At 40.5% G+C, this 19,506-nt stretch overlaps 1 protein-coding gene across 1 annotated transcript; it reads left to right on the forward strand.

Moving 5' to 3' along the window:
- Window positions 1-669: 669 nt before the first annotated feature.
- On the forward strand, window positions 670-19,293 carry LOC308503973 (cell cycle control protein 50C-like; the record flags this gene model as incomplete). The annotated part of the gene is made up of 7 exons (XM_081063804.1): window positions 670-861; window positions 3,749-3,859; window positions 8,407-8,508; window positions 9,803-9,890; window positions 10,394-10,534; window positions 15,563-15,772; window positions 19,031-19,293. 7 exons carry the CDS (start codon window positions 670-672, stop codon window positions 19,291-19,293), a joined length of 1,107 nt encoding a protein of 368 aa, XP_080919930.1.
- Window positions 19,294-19,506: the final 213 nt, after the last annotated feature.

Consider the following 19,506-nt stretch of genomic DNA (forward strand, 5'->3'; position numbering starts at 1 on the left):
TGTGTTTGGGAACAGTTAGAAAAGAGGTTTTTAAACTACATTTTCTACTGGAGTCTTTCTTGTGGGTGAAAAAATTGGAAGCTGCTGAGATTAGACATCTGTGTTCTACAATCCCTGTTTGCTTCTCCTTTCCTCATTATCACAAATAGCAAAATTTGCTGTAATCTGGGAGCATTTCCCAATTTAGTTTATATTCATGTAAGAGGATGGCCACATTTAACAAAAAGCTGAGAACGCTAACTTTTATTTTTTGTATTAACCTCCAAGGATTTAGACAAGTTCTTAAAGTTAAATCCATTTCCCCCCATTCAGGAAAGGGTGACCTTGAATTAGTGACCACATCCCAGAAATAGCCTATTGGAACCACTTTCCAGTGTGGCCAGATGCTGGTTTATACAGATCCTGCTGAGGAGTATTCCTTCTCAGCATGGCGTTTAGCACAAAGCTTTTTGAACCTAAGTTAAATATACCTAATAGTGGCTGATTGACGAGAGCTGTACTTCCGCTGAATGTCGGTTCTGGTTAAGGAATAATTCGCGGAAGCCGAAAGACTGCAACTACAAAGGAAGGTTCACATCATTCTTAAGTTATTACCATTATGTGGTATTACTATTAGTAGTTACGTTATAAATGTCTTAGAAGTATATCTCGGTCACCTACAGCTTCCAAATGGACAGTACATCCCAGATTTGTCAGTCCAGGCTGCCAGACAGCACCGCCTTGAAGCAGCAGCAGTTACCCACCTACAAGCTCCAGCTCTCAGCCACCAAAGTCCTCACTGGCTTTTTTATCACAGGAGCATTCTGCCTCGGCATGGGCATCCTCCTTATATTGTCTGCAAAGAGCACCAAGGAAATAGAGGTTTGTCCCTTCTTACATGTTTAACGCAATTTCTAAGAACTGTCAGCTTTGGGACTGTAAATGAGTGGTCTGTTTGAGAAGACAGCCCCTCGAAAGGGAACTAGATGAGACTGGAACATCCCTTTTCCAGCTGGCAGGTGCAGATGATGACAGAGCCTCTGTGGCTTCATTCCTCCCTATCCCCTCTTGAGGACAATCACTTTGACGCTGGCCAGCTCAGCCATACTGTACAGGGCTCCAGGAGAGTCAGAAGGTTTTTATGCTGGCAGAGGAGTGAGCGAGTAGTTGATAGAGGTGAGAGGAGAGGTGAGGCCAGATGACTGCCAGATGCCCATGAATCAGATTAATAAAAAGAGTGACAAGCCAAAGATAGAGGTCTCAGTTTTGCCCCATTTTCAAGCGTAGTGTCTTTCCCTTTGCACATGAACTCCCCCTGAGATCATCACTTTAATCTAGGAAAGGCAAGGACCCAAATCTTTCTGGCCTCTTAAGGAGGTAAAACAGCGTGCGGTAAGAACAGAGAGCTCGGCCGCGGCTGTGTGGTTCAACATATCCACAGCCTCTTCCATGGACATTGCCCAGTACACAATAGACACACACTTATTGAAAAATACGGATTAGAACAAATAGTGAGGACTTCAAAAAGGAAAACAGCAGTTCAGATCCCGTTCCTCCTATTGCCTTTCTACTTATGTTTTCTGCTGCCCCCGTTTACGTCCTGACAGCTTCTCTCTCCAGGAATTAAGTGCCCCTAAATCCTCCCATGTGATATGGAAACCAATAGACCTCACCAGGTGGCAGACAAAATGGCAGGAAGAGATTAAACTGGTCTTGTGGAAGGGGATAAAGTAATCAGTTTACAAGGTTCACATTCATTTCCAATAACTGCTCCTCCTGTTTACTTTTCTATTTTCTTCTTCACCAACCCCCTTTCTTTCTGGTTCTTACCCACTTGCTGCGTCGTCTGCTTCCTCCCTTCTGGTCACCCACACTCACCCTCTGTAAAAGGCAGCCTCATGCATGTGAGGGGAACCTCGGTCCATGGTTAGCCAAAGCCACTCTGCAGACAATTCTCAACAGAATGCTTTCGTCAGAATGTTAAGGGGATTTTCCAATTGATTTTTTTTTAAAGACATTTCAGATAGGACTATTTCTAACACTTTGCTTTTACACGAGAAAACCAGAAACCATCCAAAGTGTGGGATCCTCTTTTGCACATGGAAGTGTTTCGTTATGTTGGGTGATAAGATGAAGCACATACCCCAGGCCAGTGTGATCAAGCGCAGACCTAGAAGAAAAAAGTTCTGAGTGGACATCCCCCTTCTCACTTAGCCCTGGAGCACGAGTGCCCTTTTCACAGTGCACGTGAAGCCAAAATGCTAATGCTATGAGAAGCAGATTGTAATCTTTGATGTCATTTTAGAGCTGTAGGCTTACAAGGCCACGTGAACACCAAAGTATGTGACAACAGATCAGAGATATATTTTCCTCATAAGGTTTTTAGAGCTAGAAAGCACCTTAGATGTCATCTACTCAAAAATCATTTGATCATAAGACATTTTTTTCTAACTCTGCATTGAAAGAATTCCAACAAGAACCATGGAGTAAAATGTATGCTACTATTAATACAATGGCCTCACAGACCAAGAACAAAATGTGGACCCTGGAGGTGAAGGATTTAACTCAGGATCAGAGCCTGGCTGAAGCAGAACCCCGGTTTCCCCAGTCACAGTTCAGTGAGCTGGCTCTCAGTTACAATACAGCCCAGTTCTTTACCGCTTCTTAAAAATTAGAATGCAGTTTCACCAACAAAAAACTGAATCAATTTTTTCCAAAATAATAGTTTAAGCCTTGCTGCCGGTTTAAAGAATGATTTAAGTAAATATAAGCATCTAAGTACAATTAAGTAGCCTTTGGGCTAATCTTTAGTACCAACACTTGACCTGTTTGGCTTCCAAACTCCCCGTAGCTTTGCAAGGATTCAAAATTCCTTCCGTCTTTCTTCCGTAGTCTTCTCTCCCAAAGAATGTGAAGTCCCATTGGCAGTTTACCGAGGACAAAGCCACTCCCTTGCTTCCCTACTCCTCCCCCATTCCCATAATCTTCTAATTACTCCTCAAAACTGGGGAAAAAGCAGAAGGCTTGACAGCCATGACAAGCCCTGGGCACCTAAGATGAGCATTTCCCAGCCTTCCAGCCTTCCTCTTCCAGCCGCACCTTTGCATAACTGACTCCCTCAGCCACAGCTCACAGGATCTGCCCATTCGAAACACACTACCCTTTTGTACAGAGTCCACTTTACCATTTTCACAGAACTTAACTTTTAAAAAACGGAATGTAACAACCGTTTTTCCACATATGTCAATAACCCTACATTTTGCAAACACTTTTTCTACGTTCGGTCATTTTTAATAACTTCCCCAGATGCCATGTAGAAGTATTCGTTAGTATAAATATTTTCTGTACAATAAAATAGAAAACAGTGAAGTGACTTCCCCATAAAGCTGATTAGACTCAGGCCATAGCCCCAGTTCTCATGTGACACAGACTAATACTTTCCTAGTGACACCTCTGGAGGATCCAGGCGTGAGACTTCATCACAACAGGTTACGTACACGTCCAACAGAAACATTCAATTCCAGGTCAGTGGCAACATGCTGCGGGTCCCAAAACTAAAGACTGCACAGAGGCCAATCTTCCCGAGCAAGCACCTGCAGAAACGTGCGTCCTGCACGGCATGCCACCATACCTTCGTGGCCCAGACAGCACGCCCCTGACCCAGAGAGCTTGAAGGCTTTGATGGGCTCAGGGCTTGAATTTTAATATATATTTATGCACACACTCATGTAACTTTTTATTAATAATGGTTCTTTTCCCTACCTGCCAGATTAATTACACAAATACATGTGCAAATTGTGCAAAACTGCGGGAAAATGCCATTAATTTTGACAAAGAATGTACTTGCTCTATTCCTTTCTACCTTCCAGAGACAATGCAGGTAAGTGAAATTCAAGAGCCTTCAGTTGGCAATATGCTGGTCTCCTGTTTCACACTTGGCAGTTCATGATTTCCACCAAATGCTCCCGAAACTCAACATGCAAAAAAATAAGGCAGGGTGGGGGTGACAGATCTTATGTAGTATTGAATTCATGTGCAATTCTTACCCCCTTTCCTTTGGAATTTTATTCTCCTTTGTTTCTAAGTTTCCAGATTCTTTACCTACTCAATTTTGTAACATAATTCTTACCATCAATCAAATAGTTTTTACTCCAAATGTCAGCATAAGAGGGACCTTAGAGATCATGGAATCTAACCACTCTTTTATAGTGAGAAGACTAATGGGCTGAGAGGATAAGTGACTTGACCAAGGTCACACAGTGAGTGAGTGTCAGGGGTCACACACCTGGTGGGACTCCCCTTGGGTCCCCCCAGGTCATTCTACATATGCAGTTGCCGAATCCCTTAGGCAACTCTTGGCCTGGCTAACAGGCACTGTGAGAAATGCCAAAGAAATATTAAGAGAAGTCTCTGCTCTTGGGCCGATTAAAGTCTTGTGTTAGCCCAGGTCCTCTGAGAAACAGATGCCCAGACAGGATTAGCCATGCAAGAGATTTATTGCGGGAACTGCCTGTGAGGGAAAATGGGGAGGGAGCCGGAGGAGGCTGGGAGAACTGTCAGACCACACAGCTCTGACCCCTGTGAGGGTAAGGGAAGGGGAGAAGGAACAAGGGAAGGAAGGGAGGAGGGGAAAAGGACTAGGATGGGAGGAGGGGGAGGAAGGAACAGAAATAAGGGAAAAAGGAAGGTAGGAGCTAGACAACAGTGTATTCTTAAGAACCTTTCAGCAAGGCTCAGTGAACTTGCAAGGTTACCCATGCCGTCCCCCTGGATAAACCCACAGGGGACTTTAGGGCCTTGTCAGCCCCCCAGACACCGGTGATCTCTCCCTCGTCCTTGACACACTTCCTTTTGGCTTTCAGGAGACCACACTCTCTTGGATTTCGTCCTACCTCCCTGGCTGCCCTTCTTTAGCTCCTTTGCTCTTCCTCCTATTTTCCTCAGACTCTATGTTCAGATCTGCAGGGCTTTAGACTTCATTTTCAGTTTTCTCCTCTCTATGTGCATTCACTTCCTTGAAAATGTCATCGACCGCCTGGCTTTAAATGCCATCTGTAGCCAACACTCTTTTATATCTCTAGCTCTTCCAGTGTCCACACTTTTATTTCCAACTGCCTTTCTGATGTCAAAATTTGAATGACTAATAGGTATTTCCAAGGCTGAACTGATATCCATTCTTCCTTTTGCCCTCTTCCCCCCACCAAAAAAAAAACCACTGTTCCACCCACAGACTTCTCCGTCTCAGCAACTCCATCCTTTTGGGGCCCCCCACCAAAGGCCCAGGACTCCTTCCATTCTCTCACACCTCACATCCGATTCACCCTGTTGTCTCTACCTTCAAAATATATCCAGTCTGCCCACTTCTCCACACCTTTGCTACAGCTGCCTGGTTCCATGCCACATTCAGCTCTTACCCAAACTTCTGCAAGAGCCCCCTTGCAGGTCTCCCTTCTTACATCAGTGTCTCAACAGAGCAGCCAGAGTTAACTTTTTAAAGCATGAGTCACATCGTGTATTTCTTTGCTTAAAAATTCCTGTAATGGCTCCTCTTTCCACTAAGTGAAAAAGCCCAAGTCTTTACAAGACCTTATATAATCTGGCTTTGTGGTTCCTCTCTGACCCGATCTCTCCCTTCTCTTCCCCCCACCCCACTCCGACCGCACTGGACTCCTCGTTCCTCAGACCAGTGAAGCATACTCTTGCCTTGCTCCGAGTGCCCGATCCCCTCTTACTAACTCCCCTCCCTCCTTCAGGTGTTGGCTCTAGTCTCCCCTTAGTAAGGCCTGTGCTGGCCATCCTGTTCCACCCCTGCCCTTCTGGTCCTTGTTACCTTGCTGTAAGTTCAATCTTTTCCATAGTACTCATCAGCTTCTAATAGCCTATAGAAATGAATAGTTTATTATATGTATTGTTTATTGTCTCTCACTCTTGTATCCCAAGCGCCTGTAATAATGCCTCGCATACTGTAGGTGCTCCGTTAATGTTTATTGAATGAACATATGAATTGTTGCTTCCTCCACAGTGCCTGGCACAGGACATCTCACATGGTAGATGCTCAAAAAAATGTTTGCTAGCATATAAAATAAATGGAGGAAAGATAAAATGCTAAATGATAATGTTTTATGTTCCAGGAAGCTTTGGTTTTTTTGTGCCTCTTATCTCCCCCTTTGATGCCCAATAAAAGCATGTTGGCATCAGTAATATTCTGAATACATCTATATGGACTATGGCTAGCTCTAATCGTTTTCGTGAGTAAGTCAGATTTAAATTATAAGGAAATTACTGACTTGTACTTAGGTTACAAGTGAAATCCATATAAAGTCACTGGAGTAAGTTTTACATGTGTTTTTTTTATTATAGATCAAAAATTCTTGTTCTCTACAGCTGTGCCCTTTCTTACCTTCCTCAGCTCCCCATGCTGCCCCCTACCCACCAAAGTAAAAGTTAGTGTCGATTAATTGGGGGTGGCGGTACTTAAAACAACAGAGTTTTTTTTTCTCTCACAGTTCTGAATGTGGAAGACTGAAATCGATGTGTCAAGCAGGGTTGCTCCTTCTTAGGGCTCAGAGTGCTTACATTTTTGAAGAAAAAAATCCACAGGATAAAACCTTTAAAGGGATACAGTTCCCATCTGTCTGTGTCCTTTGAAACCCCAGAGGCAAATGAAGTGTTACCAGCTGCTGACCATTCCTTTCAGGCACAGGCTTTCCCAGAAAAATCCAACCAACTGCTCAGGACAATCACCGGACCCGCCAGGGCCGGCTAGCACTCACGACACACACTAGCCATGAGTCCACACGAGACTCTGTGCTTTAAACTCGGGATACTGCACAAAGCGCCACGGATTTAAAAAGAAGAAACACCACCAAGTATGTGCCCCCAGAACTAATCACAAAGCTGATGTCCTTGGAGGCCTTGTTAAGCAAAATCTTGGACAAAGAGTCATTGAGAAAAGGTTATTAAAACATTCCTGTCCCTAGTGTGGAGAGTGTTCTCTGCCTGTTTATCATTGATACAAATATGTAACTTCAGGTGAGTAGAATTCTCTCTTAAGCATCCAAGAAAATGTATGGTAAATCCCTTTCTGTGGAGTTTGTGTTTTCTGTAGTTAAGGGTCAACAATCGCTGTGTCCTCCTCGGGTGAGGAAGTGAAATCAGTCATTCCCGCGATTCCTGGCTCGTTCACCTTCACATCCATGCTCCGGTGCATTGTGTGGGAGTCTCCCTCTTTGTGGCCCCCACTTCTCCCCTTCTCACTGTCTTACCAGTGACAAAGCTCTCCTGCTCTTGCTGTTTTCTGTAACTGACCACACTTACCCATGACCTTTATGTCCGGCCTGCCCTGGGTACCAGCACACATTGTCCCTACTCACCCTCTTTAAAGGTCCTTGGAGTGGGACCAAAAGCCTTGCTGAATGCTGTTTTTTTGCATAGTGTAAGAAAATCAATTGACTCGGGGAATCATAAAGGAATACTTTTGTATTTCCAGCACTGAATATAACTCCTAACTTGATGGGAGGCACTTAATGAACGTTAGATGTTCACATATTTTTGAATGTAGGCCTTCAGCATTTTGGAGGTGGGTAGTATATGAATTATAAACAGCTAACTGCCCAACTCTATTTGCCTTATATATACTGCTAGTAAAATCTGTATCAAGTCTGCCTACAGACTTGGGGACTTGGCGTGTGACCATAAAGGTAGAAGCATGATGGTTGCCTGTGATTGGGCAGCCTCATACAGCGGGATACATGAAAAGGCATGTCTCTCGTGGCAGCAGGGCTACTTATTGCTAAGGTGAAAATCACCTTGTCTTGGATCAGTGAATTATTCCATCTTTTTGTCCACAACAAGGGGTCCACCATTTCTTGAGCAAAGACTGCATGCCTAGGGATAAGAAGACAAGCACACCTGGAGCCAGATTGCAAAGAGTCCATCTCGTGCCTTTCATGTGCCCAATATGTACATGCACCCAAGTATGCTCAGTGGCTCCAATTTTAGATTATGATTCATGGCTTTGCTTTGAAATCACGTTATTTTTGATGCCTACCGCGACCCCTAGGCAAAGCACTTTCCCAGTATTGCTGGGAAATAACAATATTTATAAAATCAAATTTTATATATTGAGAATACAAAACCTGGTTATAAAAAAATTTCAAGGCAGGAGTGCAGTTGTCCTTATTTAAAAAAAATAAAAAATAAGTTATTTAGTCATTTTACTAATTCTATATAGACCAGGATTTTCCAACACTGATTTTGTTTTTTGTTTTTAAATGATTTCTTGGGTTTTCTGTATGATCTAAAGAAACTTTCAATTTCCATCATTTTTTTCTGTACTACTATTTATATTTTTAAATTCCTGTCCATGTTTATTGATATTACAGTTTAATTTTTTACTCTTCTCACTTTTTCTTTTCTTCTTTACAGGGTAATGTTTATATGTATTACAAATTATATGGCTTCTATCAGAACCTCTATCCATATATTCTATCCAGAAGTGATAGCCAACTGATGGGTAGAGATATAAAGGTAAGGCTTTATTTATTTTGGCATAATACTTTTTTTTAACTAAATGGATCCTTCAGTCTAAAAGAGAATATGGAAAATAAACTCAAAAGCTAAAGTTTTACAAGACAGAAATATTCATTTCATTTTTGCATAAATTGAAGGGGCTGGGTACTCAACATAACTGCTATTGAGAAAGAGTACTTTCCCTCTTCAGAACAGTAATGTGAATCTTGTCCAATTAAATGGTTATCCTTTCATGCATCAACCATTTTTTTATTTGACAGCCTTTTATATTAAAATTGAATGCATATTGAATTGTCCAAGTCTTGGTAATAATGAATGTGTCAGAAAGGCAAATCTTCAAGGACCTTTCAACCACGATTCAGAATTTTATGTTTCTGTTTAATAACATGCATGACCTACTAGAGCTGCTTCAAACAGTTGAATTTTTGCTTCTTTGAATGATTGACACATTGATTCGATTTCAATATTATTTCATCACACTTCATTTATGTAGTTATCTTTAAAGTTGCCCGTTTTAGTTGATGGATTCACCAACCATTTTGATAGCAACCTTGAGTGGTTGGTCTCAGTCTGGCTCACCCTATATCTAGGTAGTGTTGTCTTTCCTATAATTGGGGCCTTCAATCAACCAAGTTTAAGGAAATTGGGCTCTCCTTGAATAAAAGCCTTTGCTTTAATTGAATACCCTTTCAGACCTAGTATTACAAAATTTTATTCTTGATCGGTGATATTCAGCATGCTAGCAAGAAAAGCTAGAGTGAAACCTTTTCCTACTGACGTTATTATATGAAAATTATAAACAAACGATTTTTAGCCATCACTCTTTTAAACATATATTCTGGTTTTCAGATGGATGGATTTCCTGCAATAAGTCATCTAGCTAGAGACTCACGATTTTTATACTTTTTGGAATATAAATTACACTTCAAAAAAAGTTTTTAAAAAATATTTTCCAGTGTAGACTTAGGGTGATGTGTAGCACAGCCACAAGGTAAATTTCCTTTCTACAGACATATTTGGTATGCTACGTATTGTTAATGAAGGAGGGGAAAAACCTGCACATGTGCGTGCACACACACACACACACACACACACACACACACACACACCTCCAAAACAAAAATTTCCTAGTCTAAGCCAGAAGCCTGGGAAAAATCAGTTAGCAGTCCATAATCTTGGTCTGTGCCAATAAATCAGTGTGGGTTGATTTACATTGCCAATGTTCTCACTTTCAATATTCTAAGGGAATTAACTAAAAGCACTTCTCATTCCTGTATCAACTTGCATCCAGGATGTTGGAAACTGTGCTCCATTCAGTAAGTCCCACGATGGGACCCCCATCGCTCCTTGTGGTGCCATTGCCAACAGCATATTCAATGGTAGGTGACTTTTCTATCTCCTTGGTGTATCCTTTCATAAATGTGTAACAACCTAAACGTTCAGAAGCTCACCTCTGCAGCTGAGTGAGCAGTTTGTTTTTTTTTAATTTTGTGTCCATTGTCCACTGACGTACGGTATTTCATTGGCAAGTAAGTTCTTCCTTACCAGAGATTTGAAGGGGCATGAGTTAAATGGAGTACAAGAGTATTTTTCAAGAACTGGCAAGTTCTTGAACATGGCAAGTTCAAGAACATGGCAAGTAAGTTCTTCCTTACCAGAGATTTGTAGGGACATGAGTTAAATGGAGTATAAGAGTATTTTTCAAGAACTGGGACCTTGCAAGAAAAAAGAAGAGTCTTGTAATTCCAGCATCTATGGCAAGTAGGCATGTAGAGAGTTGCTAAAACCCTGGTTTATTTTTCATCTGTGTCTGCTTTTGCACATCAAAGGGTGGCAAAAATGCTTGCTTGCATCTCAAACATAATTTTTAATTTCCTTACAGACACCATTATTCTTTCATACAACCTTAATTCATCTATACATATCAAAGTCCCAATGCTATCGAGTGGCATTGCATGGTGGACAGATAAATACATAAAATTTCAGAATCCAAGTTTAAATAATCTTCCTAGTGCATTTGCAGGTAAGATCTACACATTAGTTTACTTTTTTTTAATCTCTTTATAGACATGTTGGTTTTTGTGTGTGAGGAGGTATTTATGATTTCTCCTCCTTTCCTTCTTTGTTGACTTCTTTTTTGTTCTAACTTTTCCTACCTGTGCACGCCTCCATGACATACCTATCAGAAACATGAAATGATTGGTGCCGTTTCCTCCCAGTTTACCATTAATAAAACGGCAGTGTCTTAAGAAACTAGATGCTGCATCTAAAATTAGGGTGACCGTGTAATTTATTGTCTGACCTGGTACACTTTTGAGAGTGACAGAGGGCAGTGGAATAAAGTTATATATTTATTTAAAACTTTTATTTATTAATCAATAAAATAACATTAAGATTTTGGTAGACCTACAAAATAATTCTATTACAAACCACTTTAAAAATGCAGTTCTTTAAAATATTAAAAGAATATGTCTGTGTACATTAAACAAACTTGTTTTAAAAAAACTAATTTATTATCTAAACATTAAAAGATAACATAAGCAGAATAATTATTCTGGATACATAGTCATATATGAATTGGCCATATATGTCTTCATCACATACCCCTGTATTTTTCTAGTGAATTTGTGTTTACTTTATTCTTTTAGAAAACATTTTATTAGAATATTCTTTTAAATTTTTTCACAAAATTACCTGCAGTCTTTTTTACAGTTGCATTTTATGGTTAATCAATTTCAATTTGTTAACACCTTTCATTGATTCTTCTCTTTTGACCTAATGTTTTGTTGTTGCTGTTGTTGTTGGGTGTTTTTGTTGTTGTTGTTTGTTTGTTTCATAAATTTTGTTGGGGAATATTGGGGAACAGTGTGTTTCTCCAGGGCCCATCAGCTCCAAGTCGTTGTCCTTCAATCTAGTTGTGGAGGGCACAGCTCAGCTCCAAGTCCAGTTGCCATTTTCAATCTTTAGTTGCAGGGGGCGCAGCCCACCATCCCATGCCGGAATTGAACCGGCAACCCTGTTGTTTAGAGCTTGAGCTCTAACTAACTGAACCATCTGGCTGCCCCCTAATGTTTTTTTAATGGAGAAAATATCTATAGGTACTGAGGTACCTATTATGCTGACAGTCAATTTTACTAAATGAAGGATATTCTCAATTTCAGTTTTTTTGTATTGAAATATGCTAGTACTGTAACACAAATATTTTCATAGGCACTGTCTTTTTGACTTCGTGTTTTTTTTCTATTTATGATTCTTTTGAATGTGTTCCTAAATTTAGATGCTACAAAATCTTAGACCTTCTTGGTGTCATTTAATTCCAGTAGAGAAGAAAAGTTTGTCCAGTTAAAAATAAGAGCTCCATTAAAAGAGTTTTCATATAAATTGAGATATTCTAAAGCATCATTATAGAATTCAAAAATTAAATCTTGTATCTATTTTGAGCTCTCATTATGTAACATGTTTAATTATTCCCTTGCTTTTATAGGGGTAAATTTCAATATCTTCTTTTTTCAATAATTACAATTTACCAAATCTTCAAAAACTAAAGTTTTTTTGGCATTCCATATTTCAATACTTTTTAAATTTTTTTCAATTATTTTGAAACAAAATTCACCCAAAAGTTAGAGGGCTCGCTTACCAAAAAAAGTTTAGGATCATTGCAGGATACATCATTTGATATTCAAAATAGTTTTTAAGGGCTCAAACATTACTAAAATTCAAGTTGATGGTGTGTAGAAAGACAGACCACATATACTATCATGCTGAAGCATTTCTTTCATTTAACATCCATGTTGTAAAAATTTTGCAGTTCAATTTCTCTAACTATGAATATACAAAACTGTTTAACTTTGCACAATTACTGCTGTTTTTTGATTACTAAAATATTGTAGCTTGTTTAAATACAATTAGGAATTATATATGTACCTCAACCAATTTTAAGTACATTTCTCTTTAAATTTCTTAGTTTACTAAGAAAATTATCTTTAATCAGATGTTGTGCTCCTCCAAATTTGCATTTATGTTATCACTACACCACCAAAAAATGTACACTTGATTGTTGAATTTTTAAACTGAATTTATAGTAATATTTACAATAATGTCAGAGGTTTTGTCTTCCAAGATTGAATATCAAAAAGGTTCACTTTGATTCCATGAAGAATCAAACCAAAAAAATCAAGCCATTATTATAATTAACTTATTCTGATTTTTCTGTTTGAAGCATCTAAACACACTAATGTAAAACTGGCCTCATTTAACTGTTTACAAAGTTCTTTTTGTACTAATGGAGCCAACACATTAAAGTTTTCCTTTGATTACAAAAAAATAAAATTATAATAAAAAATGAGACAAGAAGGAAACTTATTTGATAAATGAAAAGTCATGCTCACATGATATGTAAATGGACCTTCTGTAGCTAGACGAAGTGAAGTATTGTCTTTGGAAACACTCTTTTAAAAATAAGCACAAAGTTTTGAAGTATATTCTGATGTTCTTCAGCAGATTTATGTCTTTTGATTTTCATGTGGGTTATTGACATTACGATGGTTCCCATGGTAGGGAGTAAATGGCAACCAACTTTACATCAAAGATACATGCTTCCTTTTTAGCTCTTCACAGCTAAAAGGATTTACTAGCAAATAAAAAACTGATACCAAACAATAAAACAGTTATGTTTTTACACCATGTAATAAATAACAGAACCAATGTTGCAAGAGAGTTCAGACTACTCTCAGCACGACTGCTGAGTATCTCTTTCCCACACTACGTCCTGCGCGTATAACATAGTCTCTAATTTCCCACGTTTCCTACTGATCCCACTGACCGGCAGCCTGGCAGCTTCATGCATCTCACAGGCCAAGACAGAGGCTGTAGCCTAACTGGCTGGAACGTCAAGCAGCTGCCAGAGGTCACAGGGATGTTGTTTTTGACCGAAAGGGTCTCTGGTTATGTTTCATTAATTACATGTTAAAGTCAGCACTCCATTCACTGCACATGAGTGTCTCATACACTATAGCTAAGACAATGGTTGGAAGCTGGAAAGATAAAATTTTAGGTACACCCTTTGTTTGGAATAAGTGCTAAAGCAGATGGTGCTAAAGTTAGACATAAGTGGGACTGTCTAACGCAAGCTGGCATGCGTAGTCACTATATAATGGAATTCTTAGTTTTTGAAAGGAACTTGGCCCCTTCTATTGTTTTGTCTTGCCACAGTACCACAGGCCTGTAACACAAAGGGTCCTTGGCTGTCTCTCTGCACTTTGTTCTTACCTTGATTTGAGAATTACCACATTATACTACAATGATCTGTTTGGATACCAGTCATCCCCACTTCAGTGTGTGAATTCCTTGAAGGAAGGGATTGGATTTTATGCTGTTTTGTATCTCTAGTACTTGATACATAGTGAGCAATCAAGAAATGCTTATACTGGGGCGCCCGGATGGCTCAGTTGGTTAGAGCGCGAGCTCTCAATGAGGTTGCAGGTTCAATTTCCGCATGGGATAGTGGGTTGCACCACCTGAAACTAATATTGAAAACGGTGACTGGACTTAGAGCTTAGCTGCGCCCTCCACAACTAGATTTAAGGACAATGACTTGGAGCTGATGGGCCCTGGAGAAACCCACTGTTCTCCAATATTCCCCAATAGCAAATTTAAAAAATTGTAACAAAGAAATGCTTATACTTAAATGAATGGATGACTACAAATGACCCACCAAAACTTGGGATAGGCAATGTAGGAAGTTGGTGCCTCTTAGACCACGCTTCCCCATGCTCTCTTGGTGACGTGGGCTTGAGTGGGATCAGGAGTTAATAAGGGAGGTCATGCTTGAACCTACATTTTTCACATGCTGCCTGGGTGATTCCGATGTCAGTGCCCATAGAACACATTGCCTTAGGACATGAGCTCTGGCTAAATTAGAGAGTCCCTATTGAGCATTTTTGATCCTACAAATAATAAACTAGTTTTATGGAAGTGAAAAGTTCATTAAAAAATTTTCTCTTGTTCACTAGCTGTTTAAAATTCACTACTACGGTGTTTATTATCAGCTTCCGTCAGTTGTAATTGGAATCTCTTATACCTTTATCAAGCATTTATTGAACAACTACTATGTGCCAGGCACTGGGCAAAATGCCCGCAGAAAAAGGATGACGATGACACTGCACAAAAGAGTCTGCTGCAGAGTGAGACACAGCCTTGCCCACCACGGTAAAATGGGCAGGAGGAGAATGCGAGTAAACTCAGCAGACGTAGCCCCTGGCACTGACCTTCAACCTGCATTTCCAGCATGGCTACGGCACTTAAACCTACAGGCTTCCTGGCTTTAGAACAGGCCGGCGGCACCTGTGCTCTCCGCCTGCTGCCTCCCATTTGTCAGTTCCTCCTCCTTGCTTCCAACATTGAGCTCTCAGGCACAGTGCTGGGGAGTATTTCTATGTGACGGAATCTTCATGCACTGCTATGGTTATTTCCTTAGAATGCATCCCTAGAATTAGAAAATCGGGGCCAAAATGTATGCAAAATATATTAAAGCTTTTGGTGCGTGTTCCTAGATTGCCAAAGATGTTTTTAATCCACACAGCTGTCTGTTTTGCACAAGAGTTCTCATTTCTATCACCTCATCCATGATAGTCACTCTTTTCTTTAAAAATAATATTAAACAAGATTTAGATGAACTGGTATCTTGTTTTAAATTGCTCTCTTTAGTTACCAAGTTAAAGAAAGTAAAGACATTCCCTATGACGCTATCACAGTATACAACCACTGTTATTTTGCTCTACTTATTTCTTCAGTACTTATCTTTATATGCATATATCAAATTATATGCTGCTCTCCTTTTTAACCCTATGAAAATATCATCATCATTTCCCCCCATATTTTCTTAAAGTTGCATACTCAGGTGGTTTATACACACACACACACTTTTTTTTAAGTCTAATATCTATTTCTTTTTCCTCAAGAATGCAAAAGTTATTGCATTCTCTATATTCTAAGGAAATCTGAAGGGGGTAGATTATTTATCTCAGCAACGTCCATTGTTTTCTTCCCACAGGAACCACAAAGCCCCCCTACTGGCCTAAGCCTGTCTATGAACTGGATGAAAAGGATTCAGGAAACAATGGCTTCATTAATGAGGATTTCATTGTGTGGATGCGGACAGCTGCTTTTCCCACTTTCAAAAAACTGTACCGTCGGCTCAGTCGAATACAGTATTTTACTGAAGGCTTGCCTGCTGGTAATTACAGTTTCAACATAACCTACAGTATCCTTTTATACCACTTCTTTCTGCGTGAAGGAAAATCAGGGTCTATCTGGGTACCAGTTGTTGAATTATTTCATTCTGTACTTTTTTATTCTCCAATCAAATCTATCTATCTACCTATCTATCTATCTATCTATCTATCTATCTATCTATCTATCTATCTATCTACCTATCTATCTATCTAAAGAAATATATAGTTCTCTTATAGGTCATACTGTCATTCCATCATAATATAGCTATTTGTCTCTACTTTATATAATCAAATGTATACCTTTTTTTAAGGAATAGCAGTTAATAGCAGTATCAAGTAAGTAGATATGGATAAGTAGAAAAGGACTATTTCTTTCCCCCAAAAAAAGATTAAATAACACTGAGCCTAGAGATCTGAAACAGTGAGGGGAAGCCTGTTATATAGGATGGGATGAGATGAAGGACCATGGAAAGAAAAAGTGGTTTGAGAAGGAGTAAATTTGGAATATGGACTAAAAATAACTAAAACAGAGAGATGGTAGAACCTTCCATTCTAGACAAAAGCATCATAGAGCAAGGGAGCCCTGGACTCACGGGGCAGGTCCAGTTCTTCCAACCGACATGGGAGCGCACTGAGCTCTGCACTTAAAAAGCTTTCTTCACTCTCTTAGGAACAAAGCCAGCTAGTAGGAGTTAGTGCCTTAGTTATGGACATACAGTCCTGTTTGGGAGACGCTGGCTTTAATAGGAGATGCTGAATTCTTTCACTTAATTAAAAATACAAATGTAACTCTTGATTTTAACACAAAAAGGATTTCACTTCAAAATGAGACCAAAGACTATGTTTAAAAAATTGCACATTCAAACACAATGTATACTAACTCTGGACTTCAGACTTCATCTTAACGTCTCTTTCCAATTCTCCCTGAGACAGAATTCTCTGGGAGGCGGAATCTTTCCAGGGCTCGGACTCAGCTTCGGGACATCAGCAGATTAGGCACCAGCACTCCCTGTGACATCTCAGAGCTGGTGGCTGGGACTCGCTCATGGGACCCCCACCCAGCAGGCCAGAGGATCGTAACGCAGAATACCTTCTTAGTTTCTTTATCTTTGATGAGCTTAAATGATAAGTTCTTGGGGATAATTTTTAAGTGAATGACTGACTGTATGTGCTCCAGCTCCCTGCTCCATTTTTTCTTCTTTTCTGTCCTAGAGTGTGGACCTCTCCATCCTGACTGGAGTAGGGACATTCCTCAGTCGGAGACATGCCCACTATGTGACACCACTACTGCCTGTCAGCTTGTTGCCTCCTTTTGTTTACTGACGAGTACTGTTTGCTTTCATTGTGTCCCTTTAACAAGGTCTCTAATTCTAGTCTATGAAAACAAAAGCCACAAATTGCTCTTTCTCATGCAGCATTATACATACAGATCAAAGAGTAAGCCATGGAATATTACTGTGGGGACAAAGCCCCAAAAAGCAGTTTCCAGGCTCTCGGCCTCACATAGAAAGGTGCTGGCTCGGGTAGTAAATGGCCATCAACTGTGATCAGATGGCCATCAGCTGTGGCTAGGTGGCCGTCAGCTGTAACCCGTAAGCCATTGGCCACTAATATAACTGCTGTGGCTACGCTAGCAGAAAATGGGGGCTAGCAAGAGCGGATTGCAGAGAGGCGGATGCCACCGGCGAGAATATAGTGGTATGACTCCCCTATCTATGGCTCCCTGGATGTTCCTTTTTGGCCTCACCATGTCCTGCGTTCTAATGTGGGGAGTGGGAGCTGAGACCCCTCCAGACGCCCCGCATGACAAATGACGCACCGAGCAGGGTCCCCTGCACGACAATTACCTTTTAATTTAAACAAGATTTCAGCAATCCCTCTCTCTCTCATGCCCCCCAAACACTGAGATTAAACGTTGCTTGACCACGGTCTCTGGCGTTGGACCCTCTGGTCCCTTCAACCCTGTCTGCGATTGCCTTACCAGTAAAGCAGTTATAGTTACTATAATCAAGAAACGGGGGGTGGGGGGGGTGGGGGTGGGAACCTACAGCCTACCGCTGGCCTCACAGTGCATGACAGTGAGTTTGGGTTTGAGGGGAAGAGGAAGGGAGTCCATGTTCCAAAAGGAGGAGACACTGTTTCTCCGCCTGAGACATGCTCTCCTGAGGTGACGTCACCCACAGTCATGTTCTAAATGCTGATGACTCAAGCCAGCGTCTTCCACACAGAACCTCAGGCCTGGGCCTGCCATGCACTACCTGTGTGGAGCCCTGGTGTGACTATTACCCAACCCGCCTCAAGGCCTGCCTAATATGCACTAAGAGCTAAGCCTGAGCGGCAGGAAACGCTTACCACTTCTAACAGAGACAAGATGTCCTTTGTGTCCTCACATAAAGACCCCCCTAATGGAACTGAGGGAGAAAAACAGGCAGATGAGGCGAGGTGGCACCCAAGGACCTGGTGACAATGAGGAATTTTGACGTAAAAGAAAGAGCGAGAACTAGTTTTCTAACAAGTTTCCTTATGCCTTTGAATAGCATGTTTCCAAATGATTCGAGGCCTTTTAAGCGTTTTGTTGGGAAATGTTGCTGTCCTGTGCCGTTGCTATGAGAAGCTTTTATTTGTTTATTAGTTTGGTTTACAAAAGGCACCAGATGTTTAAAAACCTCAGGCCACATGCATAATCAAAATGACATCATTAAAATGCTAACGATAGCAAACCCACTTCAAACATTTTTTTCCCCAGCAGTCAAGGATGCTGGCCTTTTCAGAACCTAAACGAATACCCCACTTTTACTTTTCCCACCAAAAATGTTTCACCATTTAGCTCACTATTTTTTTGTTCTTCTCTCCTCCTGAAGAATTTTCCCTGAGGTAGGAATTCAGACCTTAGCCTATGAAAGACTTTAGCCTACCCTGGATCTCCTTCATAAGTGAAAACTAAGTTTGCAATACAGCCTATCTGTGTTCTTTTCATTTCCTCGGATTTAAATATATTGTACGTTATTTAGTTGTCTGTAAGTCATTCAGATATATCTGTGTCGGAATCTCTTTGGTAGATTGCAACTACTTGAATGTAGACAGAAGGCTTGTTTTTACTGAATTTCATTCCAGCAAGATACAACATACTACTTGGTAAAGATTCGACAATATGAAATGGAATAGTCAACCTTTTTTTATAAACTACAGAAACAGCAATGAAAAGGTTCCACCTAATGCAGTTAGGATATACAGTGGTAGAGCTGAGAAGTGCAATGACAGATCCTTAACAGGTCTTCTGTTCTTAGACTTTCCAGTAACCAGATTCCAAGGAGAAAAATCAGTTGTTCTGTCCACCCTGACATGGAGTGGAGGCAGTAGCCTTTTCTTAGGTCTCACCTACACAGTGACAGGAGCCGTGACATGGCTGGCCTCCTTTTCCATGATGGCAATTTACTTGATGCTGAATGGAAAGAAGACGGTCTTCTCCCAGCAGTTAAGTGAAGATTTAAAAAGAAAAGTAGAAAACACAGAAATGGACAGTGAAGTAAATGAAGCCAAAGATGTCTGAGAAGCCTCACCCTGACGGATATTTTATCAGGAAGAGCTGCGTTGACGAACCAAGTGCAATTCCAGGTGGATAAATAATGAGAGTTTCAGAGTGAAGAGGAAGAGGAGGAGGTGGAGGAGGGGGGAAAGGCCTAATTATGTGGAGTAAAATGTCCTTGGAATGGGGAAGATAAATCATCCTTGAGCTCTAAACCAAGTCTCGGATATTTATTTG

This window comes from Rhinolophus hipposideros (assembly GCF_964194185.1).
Source record: "Rhinolophus hipposideros genome assembly, chromosome: 2".
NCBI lineage: Eukaryota > Metazoa > Chordata > Mammalia > Chiroptera > Rhinolophidae > Rhinolophus > Rhinolophus hipposideros.